Below are 25,092 nucleotides of genomic sequence, written 5' to 3' on the forward strand. Positions count from 1 at the left end.
GCAAGCACTGTGAAACCGTGGTTGGCATCTAGCCCGCACGTTTTTTGCCTGTTAGTGTTAGATTAGATTTTACTCTTTGTTGGGACAACATTTTATTACAAAATGATGAAAAAAGTCAGTGTGCAATCTTAAAACATTTAAAAGTTAATATGTTCATGCAACAGTTCAACTTACATAGAATTATGTGAGATTTCATAGTTTTTTGGGAAATAAACCAAAGGGCACAAGAAAAACCTAGGCAACTGTGCGTGCCCTTAGTGCTCATGTGCTTTTGATGGAACTGCCTGCCCCATTCTAGAGGGGTCGAGAGAGGAAGAAAGCGTCAAGCCTGGAGCGGCAGTTTAAACGCAGAATGCCTGGCAGCTTCACAAACTCACATGGCATGGGGGATTGCTACTTGAGCTAAAGTAACAGACAGTTGCTCAAACATTTGTATTTTCACGATACCAGCAAGACTGAGATTATCCTATTTGGTAGAGCTGAGCAATTCTGGGCGCAAGATTGTGGCCCCCTGAGTTAGGTACATGTCCTTCTCCCAAGTCAGCAGTACGTAATCTAGGCATTACCATCGACAGTTCCCTGTCCATGAAATCCCATGTTAACCAGGTGTTAGGCGTCTGCTATGGGATTGGGGGTAATCTCTGTAAAATCTTTAAGTGGCTACCCATTGAAGCAAGGAAACCTTTGGTGTAGGGTCTTGTTTTTAGCCGTCTTGATTATGGAAACGCTTTGTTTACGGCACTTAATGAGGACCTGCTTTCCAAGCTCCAGATTCTTCAAAATACCGCAGCCAGACTTATTCTTAATCTTCCCCCTACATCTCCTTCCGCCCCAAGTCTTAAAACCCTCCACTGGCTTCCGGTGCGACAAAGAGGCCATTTCAAAATCTTAAGTCTTACACAGAAGACAATATATGATATTGGCCCAAGCTACCTAGCAAAAAAACTCCAATGGCATGTACCAGGAAGGTCTTTAAGGTCTGGTACTAAATCATACCTTGTTCAGCCTCGCATTCGAACCTCCTGTAATGGTAGCCATTAATTTTCTTACCTTGCCCCCACGCTATGGAACAAATTGCCGTCACACATTTTATCCATAGTTGATCATAAGTACTTTCGTAGAAAGCTGAAAACTTGGCTCTTTCCCCAATAAGTTCGCTTTAGGTATCAGGTTACTGTATGTTTCACTGTCATTTTGCTGCTAGCGCCATGAGACCTCCCGGTGAGTTGTGTGCTTTACAAGAATATCTGACATTGACATTGTCTGTCATGCCCATGCATGCTACTTTGGCGACATATCACATTCATTGCTTAAGAGGGAGTGAGAGGGGTTGGGACAAAATGATTGATAGCTGATGAAAATCAAAAAAATCCTCTGTTTAAGACCAAACTCAGAAGAGTTTGTCCACGTAATCCCTTTTCTTCCCTACAGGAAAGAGGGATTCGCTTAGCACAGGGTGCATGTTCCCTCCTCTCTGGGATCATGGTCCTCCCCCACGGGAGTGTGGTATCTCCCCATCTCCAGCACAGTGCTCCTTGCAATGCAGTGTGAGACTCTCTTGGGCCAGAAGGATCCTTCTTCAAAGTGCCAGAGCACACTGACCCCTTCCGGTGACATGCTGCTTTGCCCCCAGATCACAGAGATCTAGTCATTCTCATATGAAACAAAGAGTATTCCGGTCAGTGGAAGGATGTACCTAACCTACCACAGGAAACGAAGATCCAACTGACCGAGAAATTGTGTCTCTGCCGCCATAGTGACTCTTCCTGTGTTGCCTTGTGATGGTTTCCCAGCCTGTCTATTGCTGGGTGCAAAGCTCCCTCAGAGGTCCACTGAGATCAGAGACTCCTCTCAGGGTACACGCTCTCCTTCCCTGAGGTCCATTACTGGGGTCGTTGGGTGCTATCTCCTGGCCACAAGAGGCATGGCCGCGCCCTCACAGCTAGTATGGTCATACCACAGAGAGCACAGTGGCAGGCTGCCATCTCAGGAAGCAGAGCGCCCCCTCTACTGAACGGATCCTCCCCTCACAATCTCGGGGACCTATTACCACCCTCTTCCTTTAACCACGTTCCTACATGAAACCAAATCAGACTCCGCTCTGTGCAGGTACTGTTTCGCTTTAGCAACAACAACAAGCACTGCCAGAGAGAGCCCGGGCGGGTCGCAGGAGCCTTTCGCGCCCTTGCAGGGAGCGCAGCTGCTGTCAGGCTGCCCGGTTATGGTTCTTTCTCCCGTTTAATGATTTGAGGAATGGGTTATTAATGCCCGCAGTTTAACAGCCATGATTAATTCTCAGCCATAAATGTGTTATGTTAGGACTTCAGCTGTGTCACAGGCTGTGAATCAGTGTCAGGGCCACGTGTGGGCTCATTGTCAGTGTCAGGGACAGGCGTGAGCTCATTCTCCATGTCGGCCATAAACGCATCTCGCCCTCTCTCCACCTCCCTTCTCCCCTCCCCATCACAGTTGCCTAGTGGTCCGAGGCTGCCAGGATAAGCAATAGCAACGAAGAGAGAACGGATAACTTGTACAAGAGAAGGGTGTCTGTATAGGGATGCTAACGAGGGAAAGGGAGACTGGCAAAGTACACGGGAAGATGAGGACTGTATGACACCACTGGAATTTTATCAACTATAATACATGGGTGAGTGGGCAGGCAGGCGACAGTTCATCCGTGGTGAAAAGCCTGTGTGTAGAGAAACACAAAAGACAGAGTTCTGTAGGATTAAATGAGCCATTGGCTCCTCTAAGTCGCTCCTGTCTCTGGTTTTGTTCTTCATTCCTATTGGTGTAGGCCTAGCACATTTAAGGGAGCAACTGGACACGAGGCCCATGGCTGTTGTGGTGGGCCCAGCAGTCGAGGAGACAGGTGCAGATGTGGGTTCCATGCTGCAAAGATTCCGAGCAGCAAAGAATCGTGGTATGCGAGAGCAAGGTGTACGACCTTGGCTAGATCACATCAGTGACCACTGAAACATAGACATGGTGAATGACTAGATGGACACCTCACCCTCTGGATTACACGTACATGAGGGGTATGGAGGAATTTCCACTGTGCCTATGGGCACTGGATTTGTTAAGTAGTTGACTGTTGCTACAATAGATGTTAGCAATTGGTGAGGTGGTGATAGTCTAATCAGCTTAACAAGTCTAAATACCCTGAATATAGTCTATGCATGTTTACATATAGATTAGTATTGATATAGCCTAAATATGGCTCAGGGAAATATACACCAAGGGTGTTTAAAGATGATTTGAGATCGACAACACCAAGACGTTTCACAAGAATCACATGATTTCTGATCACGTGCCAAAGTTGGTATTAGATTCCAGGTTTGAAAGTCCAGAAGTGGCCACAAAATCAGTTGGCTTCTAACAGTGCATAGATGTTTGGAAAGTTTGCCAGGATGTGCAAAAACATGAATACAATGTGATGCAGGAAATTGATCAATTTAGCCAAGGAGTTAACAGTTCATTGTGAAGGGTACTGAATGTTATATCAAGAGGTGGTATTTGATATGGTAATTGAGCATGCCCAATGTTGTTATTGATAAAACTTAATAAAAAAGAATTTAACAAAAACAAGCAGGAAATGGTTCCATGCTGGCAGGTCAGTGCTAAGTGGAATGATTGAATTCTGAATATGGATTGTGATTGACAGGGGGCGATGAAGGGAAGAGGTGGAGAAGTTCCATCAAGACATTCTGGCTCACAATTTATATATATTCAGCTGGAGCTAATTTGCTAGTGGTTCCTCGCTACATACGTGTTTGGTTTGTGCGGGGAACAAATCCATCACAGTGACTGCATCAAAGCTTATCGAAACACTCCCAGTGGCTTTACAGCCCCGATATTACCCCACAGTAGTCTAGATCTGCCTGCTTTTTCCCTCTCTGTTACTCTCTCTGCTCTGCTTGCGTTCGAAGCAGCAGGACACTCCATGGGTAGCAGTCACGCTTTATAAAATTGTTAGCATAACAGATAAGGGAGAGGCTTATACACAGAGGACCTGGAAACGTTTTATGATGTATATATGTGGGAGGTGAGCCTGGGGAGATGCTACCTAGGTGATTTGAGCTGAACAGTCCATGGGGTATCCATGCTTACCCCAAAGCCACCCCAAACCTTTGAAATGATCTCTGTATCTGCGTTTCTCCTAAGTAAATTGATGCTGTCATGTGATGTTTGCTAAGCTTGTGCTAGATGATGCAGAAATGATGTATTGTTTGTTTTGTGTATTCTAAAACGATATACATGCCCTTTATATATAGTGATCCTAGCACATTAATCACTGTGCTCCTTGTATTAAAGATCTCTGTTCTTTTTCAGGTGGCTGTAAGCAGTAGCCGCTGCACTGTGATGAGCTCCCATCTGAAGCACAGCAATCTGTCCACTGTGTACTACAACGTATTCTTCCAGATATGTAAGGCTCATGGCATAGGATATGATGTGAAGGTAGGAAATTATTTATAATCTCCACCAAGAAATCGCTGGGTCCGTAGCCTAAGGATATGTTCGGATATATCCGCATGACTTATAGTTTTGTGACCGAAGACCGGAGCAAAGACCATGCCCCTCTGGCTTCAGATGTTTATGATCGAAGGTGTTATTCCCATACTTTGGGACTCTGAGGGTCCAAGGAACTGCTTTGCCATCTTGATTCCTAAATTTCATTTGGTTCCAGAGTTGTCTATGCTGTTCCCATACCTAAAAACACTCAGGCCATGCATGCTACAATCTGCTGTGCTGTCTTGTTGATTAGGAACTCTCCAGGTTCTAAATATTTGAGTCTTTGGCATTCCTGCATTTTGTGGAACCCAAAGCAACCATGGTCTTAAAATGTCCTAATTTAACATTATATTCACCTGGTACCAAAGAGAGAGAAAAAAGCTGAAAAGAATCCAAAGCACTATTGGTAAAAACCAAGGTCCGAGAATCTCGAATTGCAGATAAACAATGTAGATTCTGTACCTCTAGACCATGATCATCTGAAATTCTCGATTAATAGAGGGTGCACCATTGCTGCAGATGTTGCATGGCTCAACAGTAGAGTCCAGAGTAGGTTGAAGAAAGGCAAAGTAAGCCAAATCAAATATAGCCCCACTTAGAGATATGTCAGATAACCCTGAAAATACTGTATGTTGTGGCATAATTTAACAGCCACCTAAACACTAATTATGGTAATATGAAGGTAATATGAATGAAAATAATATAAGTAGGTTTGTTAAAATCATACTGATCAGAGTTAACTTTTCCTGGTTAAGGAGGCGCTAGGGGGCGCACAGCGGGATGGCTGCCTGAAACGACAGCTCAGCCGGGCAGACATCGGCCCAGCGCGTTTTTACTAGCAAAACAGACAAAAAACGGCGCTACTAATGCAGCGTGGTGTATGGGAAGGAGTTCGGCGCTGATGGACACGATCAATTAAACTGCTGGTGCAGGATTCCCGGAGAGACGATCCGAATTGCACCAAGAAGGTCCGGCGGTAAAATGGCAGATGCAAGTGCAGGCAGCAATCGAGCGGCGGCAGATAGATCGTAACGCTGACACAGGCGGCCTAGCACCGAAGGAGAGCCGATCGGCGGATACGCAGAGGTCCTGGGTTCGACTTGTAAGTAGATGGCTGGGAAATGCGCTCAAGGAGGGTCGCTTGCATCGTACAGCTCCCGGCTGCGAAACGGCGGCACCCATATCCCGACCGGCTGGTGAATGGATGTAAGGCCGGTGAAGTAGCCTGGACCCAAACCCACGCAAAATGCTTCATTGTAAAACGTAATGACAGCGCTCTACTGACTGGTGGCAGGGAAGCGGCGTGAAATGGGGGGTTATAGTGCTGGATGCCGGGAGGAGCAGGCCATGCTGGTTCCCCTTGCTGCGGATTGGTATTGTCCCCCATGTGCTGTGTGGGAGGTCCGGTGTAGAACACCATTGCCCAGCCCTGAGACCCAAGATCTGAAGCAGCGCTATGCTTGAACCTACATCGAGGCATTCCGGTCACCCTGGTGAGCTTACAGTTTACATTCCATCCCTGGGCTGCTCCACTGCGCCGCTGATGCACATGTTGGACGTGGAAACTCCCTGCTGAGCATAACTACTTTTCCCAGACGAGGCGCCATTTTCTAGTCCCTACAGATTTGTGACTGCAATACACCGCTGTCTGGCACTACTAGAACTAGTAGCAAAACATAAAAAATCGCCCTGGAGAGCCTGCATCCTGCACGCCATCTCTGGCTGTTCCATTGTACCCCTGCTGTGAATGCCGGACTCGAAGGCTCCCTCCTGAGACTGCCTGATGGCCTTGGCTGATCCGCCATTTTGCGGACCCTTATGGACTTGTAACTGCAGTACTAGAGGCAGGAAACGACCGCGAGCAAACCGCAAACTACTGCGCTGGGCTGGTGAGGTCTTCTACAGTCGTTTTACAGAGTTAATCTGCAACTGTATGGACGGAGAGGATACCGCAAAGAGTTGAATCGACACGTATTTCCCCCTTGCATCTTGGGTACTGTACTGTAGTGCGGGACGGATCTTTGCACTGTCGGACTGCCAACTCGAGGAGCTGAAAGTTGGAGTAGTGTCTAGTAAGAGCCACCTACGGGATCACCATGGGGAAACCCGATAAGCTGCAGCCAAAGATTAACTTCGAGTCCCGCAGAGCGGCGAAAGGACCCACCGGGCAGTCGGAAGGGGATCCTGACACGGACATGGCGGCGGGAAGCAGTATGGAAGCTATTCTCAAAGCCATACAAACCCACTTGCAAGACATCAACGGGAAGCTGGATCACCTCACGTGTCGGATGGACAGTATGGCTGCAAAATTGGACAAACAGGGAGCGTTTGAATGCAGCCGAAAATCGCATATCGGCGGTAGAAGATGAGGCACATGTGACGGCGGGCAAATGCGGCGGCATGGAAAAGGTACTCGAGGTGATTAAAGCTAAAGCTGAGGAGTTAGAGGCCCGTTCACGTCGTAACAACGTAAGGATAGCGGGGATTCCAGAATCAACAAACACTGGCCGCATGGAAACGTATGTGGAGGGCCTGTGCAGAGAGGTGTTTGGTGACGAAGCGCTATCATCGATCTTTATAATCCCTCACTCCGAAGCCGCCACCGGGTGCTCCACCAAGGCCTATTGTGGCGCGTGTACTAAACTACCGGGATCGTGATAACATACTAAGGCTCGCAAGGGAGAAGGGCCAGCTCAGCTACCAAGGGAACCAACTTGAATTTTACCCGGATTACACTATTGCGGTGCAGCAGGCACGTCGGGAGTTTGCCAATGCCAAAGCGAAGCTGAAAACATTGCAGATAAATTATGCCATGCTATACCCTGCACGCCTGAAGGTGACATGGGAGGGAAAACCATCGATTCTCTCCACTCCTAAAGCAGCACAAGAGTTTATAAAAAAAAATCACGGCCAAGCGCAAGGTAATGGAGCGAGCGGATACGCAGCGGGATTCAGAATGATGGAATGACACGTGTGACCTCCTTGAGCCCTGCAGACGCTGGGACACCCATCATTATTGTATGCAGGACTGTCGTGCTCCTGTTGGGTAAGACTGTATAATTGCTGACCACATCGGACTGGGTGGGTAAGTGACTGCCTTCTATGCACTATTTAATGTCAGGTGTGTGGAGAACCGTGCCTGAACACTGCAGATGGTGAAATATGGGGATAGCTGGTATGTTGCTGCCCCTTGACCTAGGTGGGCCTACCAATACAGCACATGTTTGGAGTTGAACTGCACCCCCCAGACTGCATAGAGCTTTGTAAAACTTGGTGGTGGTGACCAGCGTGGCAGCCAGATGCGGGGTCGGACAATGGCCGCACATAACATAAGGTGTGGTGCGTGCTCGAACTGCCAGCTGGGCCAAACGTTGCCAGGTGTCCTTGGAAGAACATGATACGGGTCTATTATTACTAACTTTTCCAGTCCCGTGGACCTCAGTAGCACACTGACATGGGATGCGTTACTGTTTGTGACTATGTAGTGTATTGGGAAGTTGTTATACTGTTTTGATAATGGCACTACTACTGCCGGCTTATTGACCAGAATGATTATTGAAGATTTGTCTGTGTAGATAAGCAAGGTCTGCCCCCCATCCATTAAGTTGGATGGTGTAGTGTACCCTCGGTGGACCTCCACATGGGTGTTCCCCATAAAAGTTTTGATGTATTTGGGTGTTACGTGTGGGATATGGCTTCGGCAGGATTGGGTTGCTGGAGTGGGAGGGGAGGGTGGAGTTTGGGGTTTGTTCTAGTTCAAGGACCGGAACGTTTGAGAAGCATTGCTGAAATTCATGTAGTACACCAGATCTGCGTTGGGGATTCTGCACCAAAGCTTTTTAAATTTTGTGACAGGGGGAGAGAATATCGTGATGCACTTGATATGCAATTATTCAATCTTGTAAGATGCCTCTTCAGGATGTGCCCTTAGGTAAACAGCGGTTAAACCTCCTCACTTGGAATGTCCGGGGATTCACTAATCCCAAGAAAATAAGGCAGGTGTTTGCTTGTTTAGATCGGTGGGGTGTAGACATCGCCTTACTGCAAGAAACTCACATTGCCCCGCACACTCATAAAACTATAGGCCGCCGGTGGACGGAAACAACACACGCTTCCACATACTCATCATATACAAGAGGGGTCATGACATTGGTGCGGAAAGGCACAAATTTTAAGGTTGAGCGTACAATAACAGACCAGAACGGCAGGTATGTCCTTACCACCGGTTTTTTACGAAGACAGAGAGTGACGCTAGTAAATATCTATGGTCCGAATGTTGATGCACCCGAGTTTTACCAGGAACGATGGCAGCATATGCATGATGTACACGATACTACAATACTGTGGGGTGGGGACCTTAATGTCACATTACATGACCACGTCGATAGATCGGGAGACACCACAGAACCGCACAGAAGCATTATGGCCAAACTACAAATGCTGAATCTTTGGAGGGAGAGGCACCCAGATACCACAGGGGCAACACACATGGGAGCTGGTCTCGCATTGACTACTGGCTGGGGTCGGGCAACACATTATTATGGACTCGGGAAGTGAGGCACATGCCTAAAACGCTGTCGGATCATAATCCAATACTTCTGTCCCTCCAGATTCCACATTATTCTCCTCCTCCGTTTAGCTGGCGCTTTAATGCCAAGGCATTGACTGATTCAATATATGCCGATACCTTAGCTACGGCGATAAGGGATTATTTTCAACTGAATGTATCAACCGTAGACGGCCCAGGCATTTTGTGGAAAGCTTTTAAAGCCACCCTGAGAGGGGTATGTATAAGTACAACGGTAGGAATATTGAGAGATAGTAGGGGACAGATTGCCAGATGTGAAGCCCAGATAAGAGAACTGGAGACCCAATATGAAAGTACGCAAGACTCAGCATTACTGGGAGAGTTGAGAAAGATCCTAACAGAGCACCAATCGTTCGCGGTGGACAAACTTAAATATATTTCCAAACGAGCTACTGCTCGGAAATTTGGTGAGGGGGGCAAGCCTGGCAAGGTGCTGGCATCTAAGATCTGTGAAGGGTGCGGCCCGCACTCGGTCCTACAAATACGGGAGGGTGATGGCTCCTTAACCACAGATGCAGAGGGTATCTTACAAGGATTTGTTCGAACTTATAGTGAATTGTACACATCACAGACCACCGCACCACCTGAGGAAGTGTTAAGCTATTTAGAAGATGTAGCTGTTGCATGGCTTTCGGACACCCAACGGGCATATTTGTCACTACCGATAACGGTGGAGGAAGTAACGGAAGTCATACAATCATTGGCGAATGGAAAAGTCCCTGGACCGGACGGGTTCACCTGTGAATTCTACAAAACGTACGTCGACATATTAGCCCCACACTTAGTAGCTATGTATGGTCACGCTTTCGATCAGCAAGTACTCCCTCCGACGCTAAGAGAAGCAGTGATAATAGCCCTCCTGAAACCTGCTAAAGATCCTGAGGTGTGTGATTCGTATAGGCCTCTATCTTTGCTAAATGTCAACTCTTAAGATCCTGGCTAAGATTCTTGCTCTTAGGTTACAACCTCTTATGACTAGACTGGTCCTCCCGGATCAGGCGGGTTTTATACCAACCAGGGCTACCACGCATAACACCAGAACTCTCTTCGCACTTTCACACTATTTAATACCCACCACCAAGGCAGTAGAGGTTATGTTAGATGCCGCTAAGGCTTTTGATTCGATAGAATGGTCATATCTCCTCACGATTCTAGACGGGATGGGTTTTCCCCCGATGTTCACGCAATGGGTGAAGCTATTATACACAAAACCGGTGGCCAGAGTTAGGGTAATGGGTATATATCAGACCAGATTAACATTGCCCGTGGGACACGACAAGGGTGCCCGTTATCACCTTTGGTATTCGCATTAGCACTAGAGCCCCTAGCTTGCCTAGTACGCAAAAAACATAACCAATCAGCTCTACAATTCCCATCTAGGCCCTTACACATATCATTATATGCGGATGATATGCTATTATATGTCCGCGACCCGGAACAAAATTTGGCGCCACTGTTGAGGGAATACATTAAATTTGGCAGGCACTCTGGACTACAAATAAATTGGACTTAATCATCTATAATTCCCCTAACAAACACCACCCAGCCACATACCACTGAATTCCCCTTAGAATGGCAGGTAGATCCAATTAAATACTTAGGGGTGTGGTACCATAGAAATCCGGAGATAGTCATTAGTACTAACTATGGAAGGGTGATCTCCTCTTTAGAGGATAAAATCATCTGGTGGATTCAATTACCGCTCTCCCTAGCAGACCGTATTACGATTGTGAAAATGAATATCTTACCCAAATTTCTTTATTTGTTTAACAACATCCCCATCTCCCCCCTAGAGAAGTTTTTAAGCGTATCACATCATTGGTGCTCAAATTGATCTGGGCTGGCAAGCAGGCGCGTGTGGAGCTCCAAACCTTAACACTACCATACTCCAGGGGAGGATTTTGCGTACCAGACTTCCTATTATACTACCTTTGTGCGCAGGGACAATATGCCACATACTTAACACACACGGCAGTGGAAGAAGGAGACGCATTACCAATACCCTTAACAGCCATTGTCACACACAAACGGCCACCACTTCACGCGAAGACATCAACACGATCGACGCAACCAATGATGCGTGGTGCCGATTAGGACAGCTGGCTCATAAGGTGCCATTATATGCTCCGGCACTACCGCTCCATTATCACCCGGAGCTATCAGTTACCGGGAAAAGGTAGGCATGGAGTTATTACATCAGGTTGGGATAGATACATTTGGAGACCTCTATCATGAGGGAAGGTTTCGCCCATTACAAGACCTTTTTTACATTAAAAATCAAACATTGCTCTTCCGCTTCACTTATTACAGACTGCAGAGAGCCGTTAAACAGCTATATCCTGGCTACCCTGATGAACCAGCTAGTTTGGATACCCTACAACATGTACTGACTTCCTCAAATTCAACACATCTAGTATCTCGCTTATATACAGTAGCGCAGAATGAAATCCCACACACTACTAATAAAGCTATGGAGAGATGGGATGAGGTGCTTGATGACCCGCTAACTGAGGAGGAATGGTGACACACATGTGCATTAGTTCAGTTGCTTACGCCTAATGGTAATTTGAGGATTTAGCATTTTAAATATTTGCACCAAACGTACTACACTCCTGCGAAACTATATCGTTATGGTCTAAGGTCAGAGGCACGCTGCAAATGATGTGGTTTTGACGGGGCAGACTTTATTCACCTGGCCTGGAAGTGTTTGTAGATCCGAAAGTATTGGGAAGAGGTCACATCATTGCTTAGAGCAATGGTGGGCATAGAAATTGTCTGCACTATACGAACATGCCTGTTGGGGCTTTTGACAAATGTAAGAGCTGTGAAGCGTAAATTCTGTGCAATCGCCTTGCTGCTTGCTAAGCGTCAGATATCAAAGTGTTGGTGTGGCACGATTGTCGCCAGTATTAAACAATGGATGTGTGATATGGCTTACTGTAGAGATATGTTATTAACGTATGAGGAAGAATTACCGTCCAGATCTCGCCCAAAAGACTATTGGCGGTTCTTTACAAATTATGTACTTGAGCATGAGGTGGACTCAAACCAGTAACAGTTTATGCTTCCTTCCCCTTCTAAATGGCAAGTTGTAAATGCAGATTGTCTCTCTTTTTTTTTTAATATGTTTTGTGTAAACTTGGATGATGAATGCAGAAATGTAATGGTCCGTATTACTTGTTATTTTTTTAAATTTTTGATTGTTAAAATTCAATAAACAAATTTAAAAAAAATACTTTTCCTGGTTAAGAGTAACGCTCTGTCTGGCCGATTTACCCAATACCATAGCATTACTGACAGTAGGAAAAATCTGGTTACCTCATAGTACCCTCATACAGCTCTACCCAGCTTTTCATCATGTGCTCATCTCCAAACTGCTAAACAGATGCATTACCTTCTCTTCATGAATTCCACTTGTTGCACCCCATTTTCTGAGAGGAAACTCAGAATAAGAGGTATTTACCACTTCTGGCAAATACTTCACCCTGCAGTGTCAGTATTTACCCGGTGCAGTTATAATTCAACCGACATCTGCTAGACCCATAATCAGGGACAGACGGCCACATGATCATTGTAGGATTTTGCAATTCCTAAATTGCGAAAATTAAGGAATCGCAATTTAGGAATTGCAAAATCCTATGCATCAAGAAATCTTAAAAGTTTTTAGGATTTCTTAATTTTCGGAATTTGCGATTCCTTAATTGCGAATCGCGATTAAGGAATGGCATTACATTGATTCCTATGGGCCTAGAGGCCCATAGGAATCAATGCCGTTTTGCTTTTTTTTTTTTGCGATTCACAATTTGTTGATGCATTGCAAGGGTGCTGAGGGGGGTCCAAATGACCCCCCCCCTGCACCCTTGAAATGTTTTTTTAAGTGCAAGTTTCACACACACATGTCCAAAGGACATGTGTGTGTGTAACATGACACTTTCAAAAATGCATTTTTTAGCATTTTTGAAAGATTTCGCAAATTAACACGAGGGTCAACCTCGTGTTAATTTGCACCTCCTATTTCCAAATTCACAATTTAAAAAAAATCATGCATTGCATTTAAGGAATCCCACAAATGCGATTCCTTAAATGCAATCGCATTTTTAGGAATGGCAAAAAATTGTGAATTTTGTGAAAATGTTTCATGCATCCCAAAATGTGATTTTGGAATCGCAAACGGCTGATTTTTCCGAATCGCACCGCTTGCGACTCCAAAATCACTTGATGCATGTGGGTGAGAGTGTCTAAAAGATTTGCAAAGGCATTTATTTTGGATCAATACTAGCTAAAGTAAAACCTGGTCAATAGACCTTGGAAGCCCCCAGTCTTGACCCCACGCCTGTCCAACTCAAACATTTACTGTGGGTACACAGGTCATTTTTATTCCTACAACAAGCCATAAATGTAGAATTTAAAAAAAACATACAGAAACAAAAAATTTCAGAACAAGTACAAAACTCGCACATTACAATATTGTCATTGATAATTAACAAAACACACTTATTTAAAATGACAGTTAATAAAGATGATTGCTATAAAAATACTTTACATTGAGACATTCCATGAAAATGGCGCAAAACTTTGGTCTAGAATTTCCTACACTCCACCTGGGCCACACTAGTGAAACAACCTGTATCCCTGATACACAGTCCCAACTCTCTTTACCACTGGACACCTGTCATTATCCCCCCACCTAACAGCGGGCTGCCAAAGGGGGCCACACAATGTGAGACCAGGGGCTACTGACTCCTGTTCTATAGTGGTAAACTCTGAGCCTATGTTACCAACCAGGTGTGAATGTCCTTGCAGTATAAGGATTGCTGTCTGTCACCTCAGTTCTGTCCTACAGATTAATTGATGGTAAATATATCTTTCCTTGGCATCATTTACTGTTGCGTGCTGCTATCCCACAACAAGAGCCAAAGGCACCAGGGCACTGAAGTCCTTCGCCTTCCATACTAACAAACAAAGGTCCAGCACATTTCCAGATGCTGTTGATAAAGAGGTCAATTCCCCAATGGAATAAATGTACACCTTCACCATAAAATGTGTTCTCCTGCTATTTATTTATGTAAAATATGTCTCAAATGACCAGGCTTGGGACACTACTTGACCAACTCGGCATTAATCCGCCGAACCAATACATTAATAGCCCTGGACTCAATACTAGGGACATAAATTCCTACATGGATCAAGTGGGAGCACACTATGCAAGTACCTGGAAATGACCAACCTCACCATGTGAATTCCTTCAAGACAGATTCCCTCAAATCTTTTCGACTCAGCATTACCAAGTCATTCCCGCCCAGGCGCACATTGTTAAGATCTGGATACCCACACAGCTCATCGTCTCTCACAGCTGTGTGATCTTAAGAGCTCCCACTCCACACCATCTTAAGAAGACATTCCTCAATGTTGCCAGCTTAGGCCTACAGAGTGGTTGAAAGCAGTATGTCACATGCCACACAAAGCAGTGATTTATGACCCGTAGAACTTTGGGAAGCCATTACTTCTAAAAGAGAGCGAAGAAAAAAAGGAGTGAGGCACAGAGAAGGTAAAAAACACCATAACAGTTCAGGGCAGACATAACGCTTGAACCAAGAGGATGACCAATTCACTATATGCTTGACTTCCTGATGAGTAAAACCTACGTCTATTGCATAGGTTGCAGCTCCTATTCTATATTAGTGTGACGAGAATTCGATTGTGTTGACCCCGATCTTCTTAATAGGTTATGGCAAACACTACAGAGAACTGGTATTGTGAAAGCCACTCCTTGCTCAGATGAATAAAGAGTGCTGAGAAACCCTCATAGGCACCAGTTAGCAAATTGCACCTTCTGAGGCAGCATGGGATACCACTACCAAGATGGTCTGTTCTTAACTTCTTTAATCTGATTACCAATTTGTGATGATAAATGGGAATGTCTTGCCGTTGCAGATCATCAGCTCTATTCTGCATAGATCTTCCCACCAATTTACTAATCCTGAAGGTAACGTAAAAAGCAACCACAAAATCAACCTGCGAACAGCATCACCTCAAATGGTGAGGTGCATACCTTGTGTAGATTAGCTTAGCTAGAATTGCAACAAGTTCCTGTGTGTCGATTGGTGTCCTTACTGAAAGCAGCTGAAATGGCCCAGCCTGACAATCCTTTTCTTACCAAGTAATCTGTTGCCCACATCTCGTGCCCACAAACATGTTGCAAAAAAAAGTACATTGCCCTGTCCTGTTCGTGCAGCACACCCAAGAAGAAACACCGTGAGTTAACAGAGAAAGGGTCTTCTGGGAAATCTGTCTTTTGCTCTGCTGCATGTAGATAGAAACTCAAAAATTTCCTATAGCTTGGCATGGGACAGTGCATCTGTTGCGTTGTTATGATTTTTAGGAAAGTGTTTGGCTTTAAACATCACCTTAAGTTTCAAGCGAAGGAGGACCACGGTTTTCAACAGCCTAAAAACTAGCCCGCAAGAGCCCCCCTGCCTACTGATGGCCTTAACCATTGACATGTTGTCAGACCAAAAGATGATGCTCATGTTTCTGAACACGTCTGACCACATAGTTACTGCCACAGGAATGCATCATATACTTTCTTGTTCCTGTGCCCGGATCCGCAAGACCGCGCCAGGAAATGTTACCTGTGTCAAAGAACATCTTGAGTCTGAATTCCAACTGTAATACCTTCAGAACTGTACATTGTAAGATGTTGGTTCTCAGAACTCTTGGTTTAGGACTCATGTTCGCCAGCTACAGTCAACTAAACTTACCCTGAAAGGGAGAAACCTACAAGTTGCTCTCCGACTCAGGAACAAGTGTAACAGGTTCTAAAAAAGTTAACAAGCATAACAATGTCAGCAGGTCTGGCTTTAATGAGGTACACCACTTTTTTTAATTTATTTTTTTTTGCAACAAAATTTTATTGATTTTTCACATCAACAAAAAAACAAATGATTGCTGGCTCCTGTTAACAAAACTCAGATCAATATCTCAAGTAGTGCGCCTTACATATCAATACCCTATCGTCACCCTTACCCCCACATGAGGTACACCACTTACTGCACACCTATCACCATGCAGTCACATAGGCACACTGCTCACTCAGCACTGAGACAACACATCCCTACCCCTATACTCACACAGCCCCACTTCTCATTCTGCAGTCAGTCGCACAGGCACACTATTCACACTTTTCTTAGATGGGCACACTGCTCTTCTTACATACACTAATGCCGTTTGTACGGTGCTAGAAATGGAAAGAAAAGGCTCTGTTATCCCTTAAATGGGTAAGCAAGATGTAGCAGCAGAAAGCAGATGAAGTCACAGGGAGCGGAGTATATAGAGGGGGCTCGGACGGTCAACGTACACATTAATGTTTTTAAACTCTCCCCTAAAGAAATTAGCAAAAAGGAAAATGTGATTGTAAATCTCTGTTGGCTTACTTATTCGGTCTTTTTAAAATGTGTTATGGCATCTGCTGCAGAGATCTTTGTGTACTCAGCAATTTCCAAGATATATTAACAGTACAGTAACTTTGGTGGTTAATGCACTTGCTATAGTCAATTGTGTGAAGTCTAGTCACTGGTTTGACTCGTTGTAAAATAGCACAGAGGGATAATGCCCCTTCTGCAAAACACAATGTATAACATGTAAGTCTCATTTCTTTTTTAGACTGTTGAGTGGTTGTTGATTAAGTATGGGTGTAAAATCCGTTCCGCTCGCGGATTTTGCGGATTTTCGGCAAATTCTCAATCCGCGAACTCTCGCGAATTTGCCGAAAATCCGCACGCGGCGGATTTTTTTGCTTGGTGATACAATATTGCGGCGCGTGGCGCGCGGCGGTCACTTTCCGTCATTCAGCGCTTGCCGAGTTGTTTTTCTCGATATTTTGCGAGTGCTGCTCCATTTTGGATCTTGCTGCGGGATACCGCGGGAGTTTGGCGACCGCGAATACGTAATCGCGGCTTGCCACCTTGCACAGCACGCATCGCGAGAGTTCGCAATTGCGAACACGTAGGTGCGGCGGGCAGCAACAATCTCGCACTCGCGAATTAGAGTTTTTGCAATTCTGCACAAGAAATCCACCAGCAAACAGCATAAACCTTCAGAAAATGATGATTTTTATCAGAATCACTCCTCAGGTTGACATTTGCCTTCACTTTTTTTTGCAAAGAGTCCATTTTTGGGGGGGGGGAGGAAGTGCCCCACAGTTTCCAACTTCCTGTTCCTGTCCAGCAGGCTCCTCCCAGTGCTTTCTTCATTTGCTGGTCACTTTCATTTGGACCTTGACCTGGAAGGATTACTTTTTGTGGATGCTGCTGGATATTTGGATTTGAGGCCTTTTTGACTTTCTTTGGATCACTTTTGGATTAGAAATCAACTTTCACAAGTAAGTTTGTTTGGGGCATTACAGTTGCTGCAACTACAATTTAGGAACTTTTTCAGAACATTAAATAAAATATATTGTGGGTAGCCACAGTATCCAGTAGGACCAGGGTTGGTTATGGGTGCATGATACAACTGTTTTGTTGAATTTAAACATCATTGAGGCCATGGATGGGCTGGGATTGTGCTGAATTTTGTGGTTTTTGTCGATATTTTGGTGCTGCTGGTGGGGCCTTTTGCCCAGGGGTAGTGAGTGGTGCATGGGCCTAGTCTTTCTGTGGGGTGTCTTCTTGAATTTAAACATCATTGAGGCCATGGATGGGCTGGGATTGTGCTGAATTTTGTGGTTTTTGTCGATTGTTTTGGGGCTGCTGGTGGGGCCTTTTACCCAGGGGTAGTGGTGCATAGACTGAGTCTGCCTGTGGGGTCTCACTCTCTTTAATGTAAACATCCTGGATGGCATTGGATTGTGGTGATTTTTGTGTGTTTTTCGTTTTTTTGGGGGTGTACTGTTGATGTGGACTGGCCATGTGGGTGGTGGTGGTGGCCATCTTGAGTGCTGGTACAGGCAACATGTGCTTGGGGTTCAAGGGGCCATTTTGAAGAGAGGCAGTGTCTGAGGCCTGCACTTATTTTGCCTAGCTTTCATCCATTATGCCCAGGGGTAGTGAGTGGTGCATGGGCCTAGTCTTTCTGTGGGGTGTCTTCTTGAATTTAAACACCATTGAGGCCATGGATGGGCTGGGATTGTGCTGAATTTTGTGGTTTTTGACGATTTTTGTTGCTGCTGGTGGGGCCTTTTGCCCAGGGGTAGTGAGTGGTGCATGGGCCTAGTCTTTCTGTGGGGTGTCTTCTTGAATTTAAACATCATTGAGGCCATGGATGGGCTGGGATTGGGCTGAATTTTGTGTTTTTTGTCGATTTTTTTGGGGCTGCTGGTGGGGCCTTTTGCCCAGGGGTAGTGGTGCATGGACTGAGTCTGCCTTTGGGGTCTCACTCTCTTTAATGTAAACATCCTGGATGGCATTGGATTGTGGTGATTTTTGTGTGTTTTTCGTTTTTTTTTGGGGTGTACTGTTGATGTGGACTGGCCATGTGGGTGGTGGTGGTGGCCATCTTGAGTGATGGTACAGGCAACATGTGTTTGGGGTTCAAGGGGCCATTTTGAAGAGAGGCAGTGTCTGGGGCCTGCCCCCATTTTGCCTAGCTTTCATCCATTATGCCCAGGGATAGTGAGTGGTGCATGGGCCTAGTCTTTCTGTGGGGTGTCTTCTTGAATTTAAACATCATTGAGGCCATGGATCGGCTGGGAGTGTGCTGAATTTCGTGGTTTTTGTCGATTTCTTGGTGCTGCTGGTGGGGCCTTTTGCCCAGGGGTAGTGAGTGGTGCATGGGCCTAGTCTTTCTGTGGGGTGTCTTCTTGAATCTAAACATCATTGAGGCCATGGATGGGCTGGGATTGTGCTGAATTTTGTGGTTTATGTCGATTTTTTGGGGGCTGCTGGTGGGGCCTTTTGCCCAGGGGTAGTGGTGCATGGACTGAGTCTGCCTGTGGGGTCTCACTCTCTTTAATGTAAACATCCTGGATGGCATTGGATTGTGGTGATTTTTGTGTGTTTTTCGTTTTTTTTGGGGTGTACTGTTGATGTTGACTGGCCATGTGGGTGGTGGCCATCTTGAGTGCTGGTACAGGTAATATGTGCTTGGGGTTCAAGGGGCCATTTTGAAGAGAGGCAGTGTCTGAGGCCTGCACCCATTTTGCCTAGCTTTCATCAATTATGCCCAGGGGTAGTGAGTGGTGCATAGGCCTAGTCTTTCTGTGGGGTGTCTTCTTGAATTTAAACATCATTGAGGCCATGGATGGGCTGGGATTGTGCTGAATTTTGTGGTTTTTGTCTATTTTGTGGTGCTGCTGGTGGGGCCTTTTGCCCAGGGGTAGTGAGTGGTGCATGGGCCTAGTCTTTCTGTGGGGTGTCTTCTTGAATTTAAACATCATTGAGGCCATGGATGGGCTGGGATTGTGCTGAATTTTGTTTTTTTGTCGATTTTATGGGGGCTGCTGGTGGGGCCTTTTGCCCAGGGGTAGTGGTGCATGGACTGAGTCTGCCTGTGGGGTCTCACTCTCTTTAATGTAAACATCCTGGATGGCATTGGATTGTGGTGATTTTTGTGTGTTTTTCGTTTTTTTGGGGTGTACTGTTGATGTGGACTGGCCATGTGGGTGGTGGTGGTGGCCATCTTGATTTCTGGTACAGGCAACATGTGCTTGGGGTTCAATGGGGCATTTTGAAGAGAGGCAGTGTCTGAGGCCTGCCCTTATTTTGCCTAGCTTTCATCCATTATGCCCAGGGGTAGTGAGTGGTGCATGGGCCTAGTCTTTCTGTGGTGTGTCTTCTTGAATTTAAACATCATTGAGGCCATGGATGGGCTGTGATTGTGCTGAATTTTGTGGTTTTTGTCGATTTTTTTGGGGCTGCTGGTGGGGCCTTTTGCCCAGCGGTAGTGGTGTGTGGACTGAGTCTGCCTGTGGGGTCTCACTCTCTTTAATGTAAACATCCGGGATGGCATTGGATTGTGGTGATTTTTGTGTGTTTTTCGTTTTTTTTGGGGTGTACTGTTGATGTGGACTGGCCATGTGGGTGGTGGTGGTGGCCATCTTGAGTGCTGCTACAGGCAACATGTGCTTGGGGTTCGAGGGGCCATTTTGAAGAGAGGCAGTGTCTGAGGCCTGCACTTATTTTGCCTAGCTTTCATCCATTATGCCCAGGGGTAGTGAGTGGTGCATGGGCCTAGTCTTTCTGTGGGGTGTCTCTTCTTGAATTTAAACATCATTGAGGCCATGGATGGGCTGGGATTGTGCAGAATTTTGTGGTTTGTGTCGATTGTTTGGGGGCTGCTGGTGGGGCCTTTTGCCCAGGGGTAGTGGTGCATGGACTGAGTCTGCCTGTGGGGTCTCACTCTCTTTAATGTAAACATCCTGGATGGCATTGGATTGTGGTGATTTTTGTGTGTTTTTCGTTTTTTTTGGGGTGTACTGTTGATGTGGACTGGCCATGTGGGTGGTGGCCATCTTGAGTGCTGGTACAGGCACCATGTGCTTGGGGTTCAAGGGGCCATTTTGAAGAGAGGCAGTGTCTGAGGCCTGCACCCATTTTGCCTAGCTTTCATCCATTATGCCCAGGGGTAGTGAGTGGTGCATGGGCCTAGTCTTTCTGTGGGGTGTCTTCTTGAATTTAAACATCATGGAGGCCATGGATGGGCTGGGATTGTGCTGAATTTTGTGGTTTTTGTCGTTTTTTTGGGGCTGCTGGTGGGGCCTTTTGCCCAGGGGTAGTGGTGCATGGACTGAGTCTGCCTGTGGGGTCTCACTCTCTTTAATGTAAACATCCTGGATGGCATAGGATTGTGCTGAATTTTGTGTTTTTTGTCGTTTTATTGGGGCTGCTGGTGGGACCTTTTGCCCAGGGGTAGTGAGTGGTGCATGGGCCTAGTCTTTCTGTGGGGTGTCTTCTTGAATTTAAACATCATTGAGGCCATGGATGGGCTGGGATTGTGTTGATTTTTGTGTGTTTTTTCGACTTTTTGGGGTGTATAACTGATGTTCCTCTGTCTTCCATTGCTTTTAGGTGCACAAGAGAACCACCAGTGCCAGGAAGAAGTCCTGCTGCGGTGTGTGCAGCACAACGTCACGTGTGGCCACAGACAACTCTGCAACTTGTGCAACTGCGGCCTGCTGTTCAGAGTGACATCTGAAGAAGATGGCCCCAAAAAAAGTTCCCCGTAGCTCCTCTAGCAAGAAAGATGCCAGAAAGGAGCAGAAGAAGCAAGTTACCAAGCAGACTGGTGTGCCGCCCGCCACATTTTTTGGGAATAAAAAAAAAAAGTACGCCTGCAGCAGCAGCGGGATCTGCTGGGGACCAAGCTGGGAGCAGCACCCCCGCTCCATTGGGCTCAGTGCCACCACCCCCACGCCAACTTAAGTCCAAGCCCTTGAGTGCTGAAGAGGCAGCCAGTCTACTTGTTCAATCACCATCGACCAGTGATGTTGGCTCATCGCAAGAAAGTAGCAGCAATGTCCCTCAATCAACACACGTTGTTGTTGTAACTCATCTGACGAATGTTGAACAACCACAGCCGCAACAACAAACCACATGTGCAAATACAAGCCCAAGTACATGTGGAAGGAGAGGGGGCGCAAGGAGAGGAGCAACAGAGGTGCATGGAGGGGCACAACAAGTGGCCACAATAGTTGTTCCTCCAGAAGTAGGGGCATATCTGGAAATCGACAATCAAGCCGAGGTATCATTCGAGGAAGCCACTCCTCCTGATGATCATTCATTGTCTTCCACATCCCGAGCAAGGAAAAGATCAAGGGAGGTGGTGTCTACATCTTCTTCAAGCCCACCTCCTTCTGATGATATGGATCTTACTTGGGAACCAGCACCACTGCCGTCTGAGAGTGAGGCTCAGGCACACCATGATCTGACAAAGGTAGCTAAGCGTAAATGGAAGGTTGTCCAAACTCTCATAGTTATGGAGTGTGATGACACTCAACAAGAAGTGGCGTATACTCCTGCTGCTGAAGACTCTCACGACGACGACTCAGTCATCACTAACGTCACTGAAGCCCCAGCGGGCATGCAGCAAACAGACATTTTGACCCTAGCCCGACAAGCTGCTGAGCGTGATGATGAAGTCGACGAGGAGGCAATGGGAACACCACAATCATTGAAGTTAACTAGTACACCACAACCTTTCGCTTCCATATTTCTTACTCGCCAGAAGGGACCTCCATCCACCTCGACCTCAATTAGTGGTGGTGAAAGTGCACAACGTAGTAAAGTTCAGCAATACACATCCTCCACTTCATCTGGCATTATTAGCATGACCAGTGACACCACCAGTATCGCCTCCTCTGGCCCCCACAGACATTTCAAGTCCGCAGTTTGGGACTTTTTTAGTGTTTGCCCAAAAAGGGAAAACATAGCCATTTGTTGCATTTGTAAGCTTGCAGTTAGTCGTGGTAAGCTTGGTACCAACTATGGGACTGGAGGCCAGAGAGGTCATCTTAAGAGACAGCACCTTGTCCAATGGCTTGCGCACCTAAAGGAGATCAAGGAAGCCCGAATTGCAAGTCGAGAAAACGTTGATGTTCCATCTGATGATGACGAGGAGGAAGAAGCGTCACACACTTCACTTACACCCAGTACCCCTGTCAGCACACCCCCTGTGTGCCACACTAAGAGTGTGGGACAGAGTGAGACACCAATGCGAAAAAGTTCATCAGCGAGCGTAACTGGGTCGAAGAAGTCATCAACATCATCATCATCATCCCGTAAAATGGTCCAGGGCAACATTAAAACAATGCTCTTTTCAGACGCGCCATATGACCGCAACCACCCAATGGCGCGTCTGTATAACACTAAGCTGGCTAAAATGCTAGTGCTGGATCTTCTCCCTTTTTCTTTTGTGGAAGGGGTTGGTTTTCTTGAGTTAGTGGCAGCGCTCTGCCCTAAATGGAAGGTTCCTAGCCGGTTCTATTTTGCCCGAGTTGCGGTTCCAGCACTACATGAAGATGTGCTGGAGGTGATTGGGGCAGCTTTGCAGAAGAGTGCTGTTCACACTATACATCTGACAACAGACATGTGGACCAGTGGCGCAGGCACTGATTACATATGCATCACTGCACACTGGGTCTCTTTTTCAGGCGTTAAAGCAAAGCTAAACGCAGGTGTTGAACTGGACCAAGTTTTTAAAGCTGCTCGGAAACATGCAACGCTAGCCATGTTTGGCTTGGAGCAACGTCATACAGCACAAAACATTTTGAATGAGTTCAACACAAAGGTCTTTCACTGGCTGTCCCCAAAAAAATGCGGCATTGGTTATGTTTCCACGGATAATGGTGCGAATGTAGTTAAGGCCATGGATCTGGGTGACTATTTCAGAGTGCCGTGTTTGGCGCACTGTATAAACCTGGTTGTTAAAAAATTCTTGGATAAAGACAGTCCAGCATGCCAGTTAGTGGTCACCTGCCGAAAAATGTGCAACCATTTCAGCCATTCTTTTAAGGCCCAGAAGCATCTGAGGCGCCTGCTACATGAACGTCGAATGCCAGTGAAAGCACTCATCCAGGAGGTGCCAACACGTTGGAACTCAACCTTCTACATGCTTGAGCGTCTGTATGAGCAGTTTACGGTACTCGATCAGTATTTCTTAACACTGGGTACAGCTGTGAAGGACCTGAGGTTAAATGCGGCGGAATGGGAGCTAGTTAAAAGCCTGACAGACATGCTTCGTCCTTTTGAGGTCTTCACGCGTGCAGTCAGCAGGGAGGACTGTAATTTGGGAAAAGCTATCCCATTGTTGCGCATGCTGGAGCACAAACTGATGGCGGTGTCTTCTAAGTTTCAAAAAGATGAAGAAAAGCAAGAAGCTTTTGTTTTGGTGGAGAAATTATTAGAGCGCCTACTTGGCGATGAACGTCTTCAAAAGATCCACTCAGAACAGCATTACATTTGTGCTACTATTCTGCATCCACGCTACAAAAAGGCGCTGGCAGGCAGTGCATTATTTCCTTTTAGTGATGAAGATGTTACAAAGTACAAACGTTGGCTAGCCTTGTCAGCCATGAGGTTTGAAAGAGAACGGAAGCAAATTGAAGGAAAAGGCAGTACATCAGCATCAGCAGGCCATCCCCAGTCAAAAGACTCCACTTCTGCACCTGTGGCTGTGGCAGAAGTGACCTCTCAGCCGTTAAAGACACCGGCAACCGCATCATCTGCACCAGACACAACAGAAATATCGGGTGATGATAGTGAAGAAGATTGGCTAGCTGAGCTTGGGTTTGGTTCTCAAAAGGTCCGAGCAAAAATTCAGCAAAGTGGAGGAACCGTGGAGAACTTTGAGTCGATGGTGCAGGACTATCTGAATGACTCAACAGAGGTCTATGTTAATGCTGACCCATTGGCGTATTGGCATGGGAAAAAAGAATTGTGGCCAGAGATCACCAACCTGGCTATACATTACTTGTCTTGCCCACTCGCAAGCGTGTCTTCTGAACGTGTTTTCAGTGCTGCTGGTGGCATTGTAACTTGCAAACGGACCCGCCTCTCGCCCAAAAATGTGGAGAGGTTGACAATGATCAAGATGAATGAGCACATCATACCACCAGATTTCAAAGTACCAGATCGCACGACGGGAAGAAGACGAGGCGGACAGCAACGTAGATGAGGGAATTTCTTCTGTGTTAGGTGACACTGACCTACTCCTGCCTGAATTTGCAGAGTATGAGGACGAACTCTTCTTCCCTGACACCGAGCACTGAAAATGAGCCAATGAATCCAAAATTTTCTTTTTCGTACTTATTCACTTTTATTCCTGTGTTTCTGTCTTTCTTTGTTTTGCACAGTTAATATAATTACAACTTTAATCACCTGTACTTTTGCTTTTTGGCTGTTTGGGGGTCTTCCACTTGTTTTCGCCTGGGTTGACGGCTCTGGGGCCATTGCTGGGAAGGTCTAATACCGGATAAAACTGGTTTGGACAACATCCATGAGGAAAAAGTTTTTGCATCTTCTGACTTTTCGCTCAATGTAGCGTTTTCGGGGGCCTGTTTG

At 46.2% G+C, this 25,092-nt stretch overlaps 1 protein-coding gene across 4 annotated transcripts in view; it reads left to right on the plus strand.

The window, feature by feature from the left end:
• IQCH (IQ motif containing H) overlaps nt 1–25,092 on the plus strand; it is an 887,303-nt gene that overhangs the window by 811,884 nt on the left and 50,327 nt on the right. For all 4 annotated transcript variants that reach the window (XM_078683047.1, XM_078683049.1, XM_078683045.1 and 1 more), the window contains one exon: nt 4,333–4,458. In XM_078683047.1, coding sequence (XP_078539173.1) covers nt 4,333–4,458 — 126 coding nt within the window. The remainder of the gene's footprint in view (nt 1–4,332; nt 4,459–25,092) is intronic.

The sequence above is a fragment of the Lissotriton helveticus genome, chromosome 3_1 (assembly GCF_964261635.1).
Source record: "Lissotriton helveticus chromosome 3_1, aLisHel1.1, whole genome shotgun sequence".
NCBI classification, from domain to species: domain Eukaryota; kingdom Metazoa; phylum Chordata; class Amphibia; order Caudata; family Salamandridae; genus Lissotriton; species Lissotriton helveticus.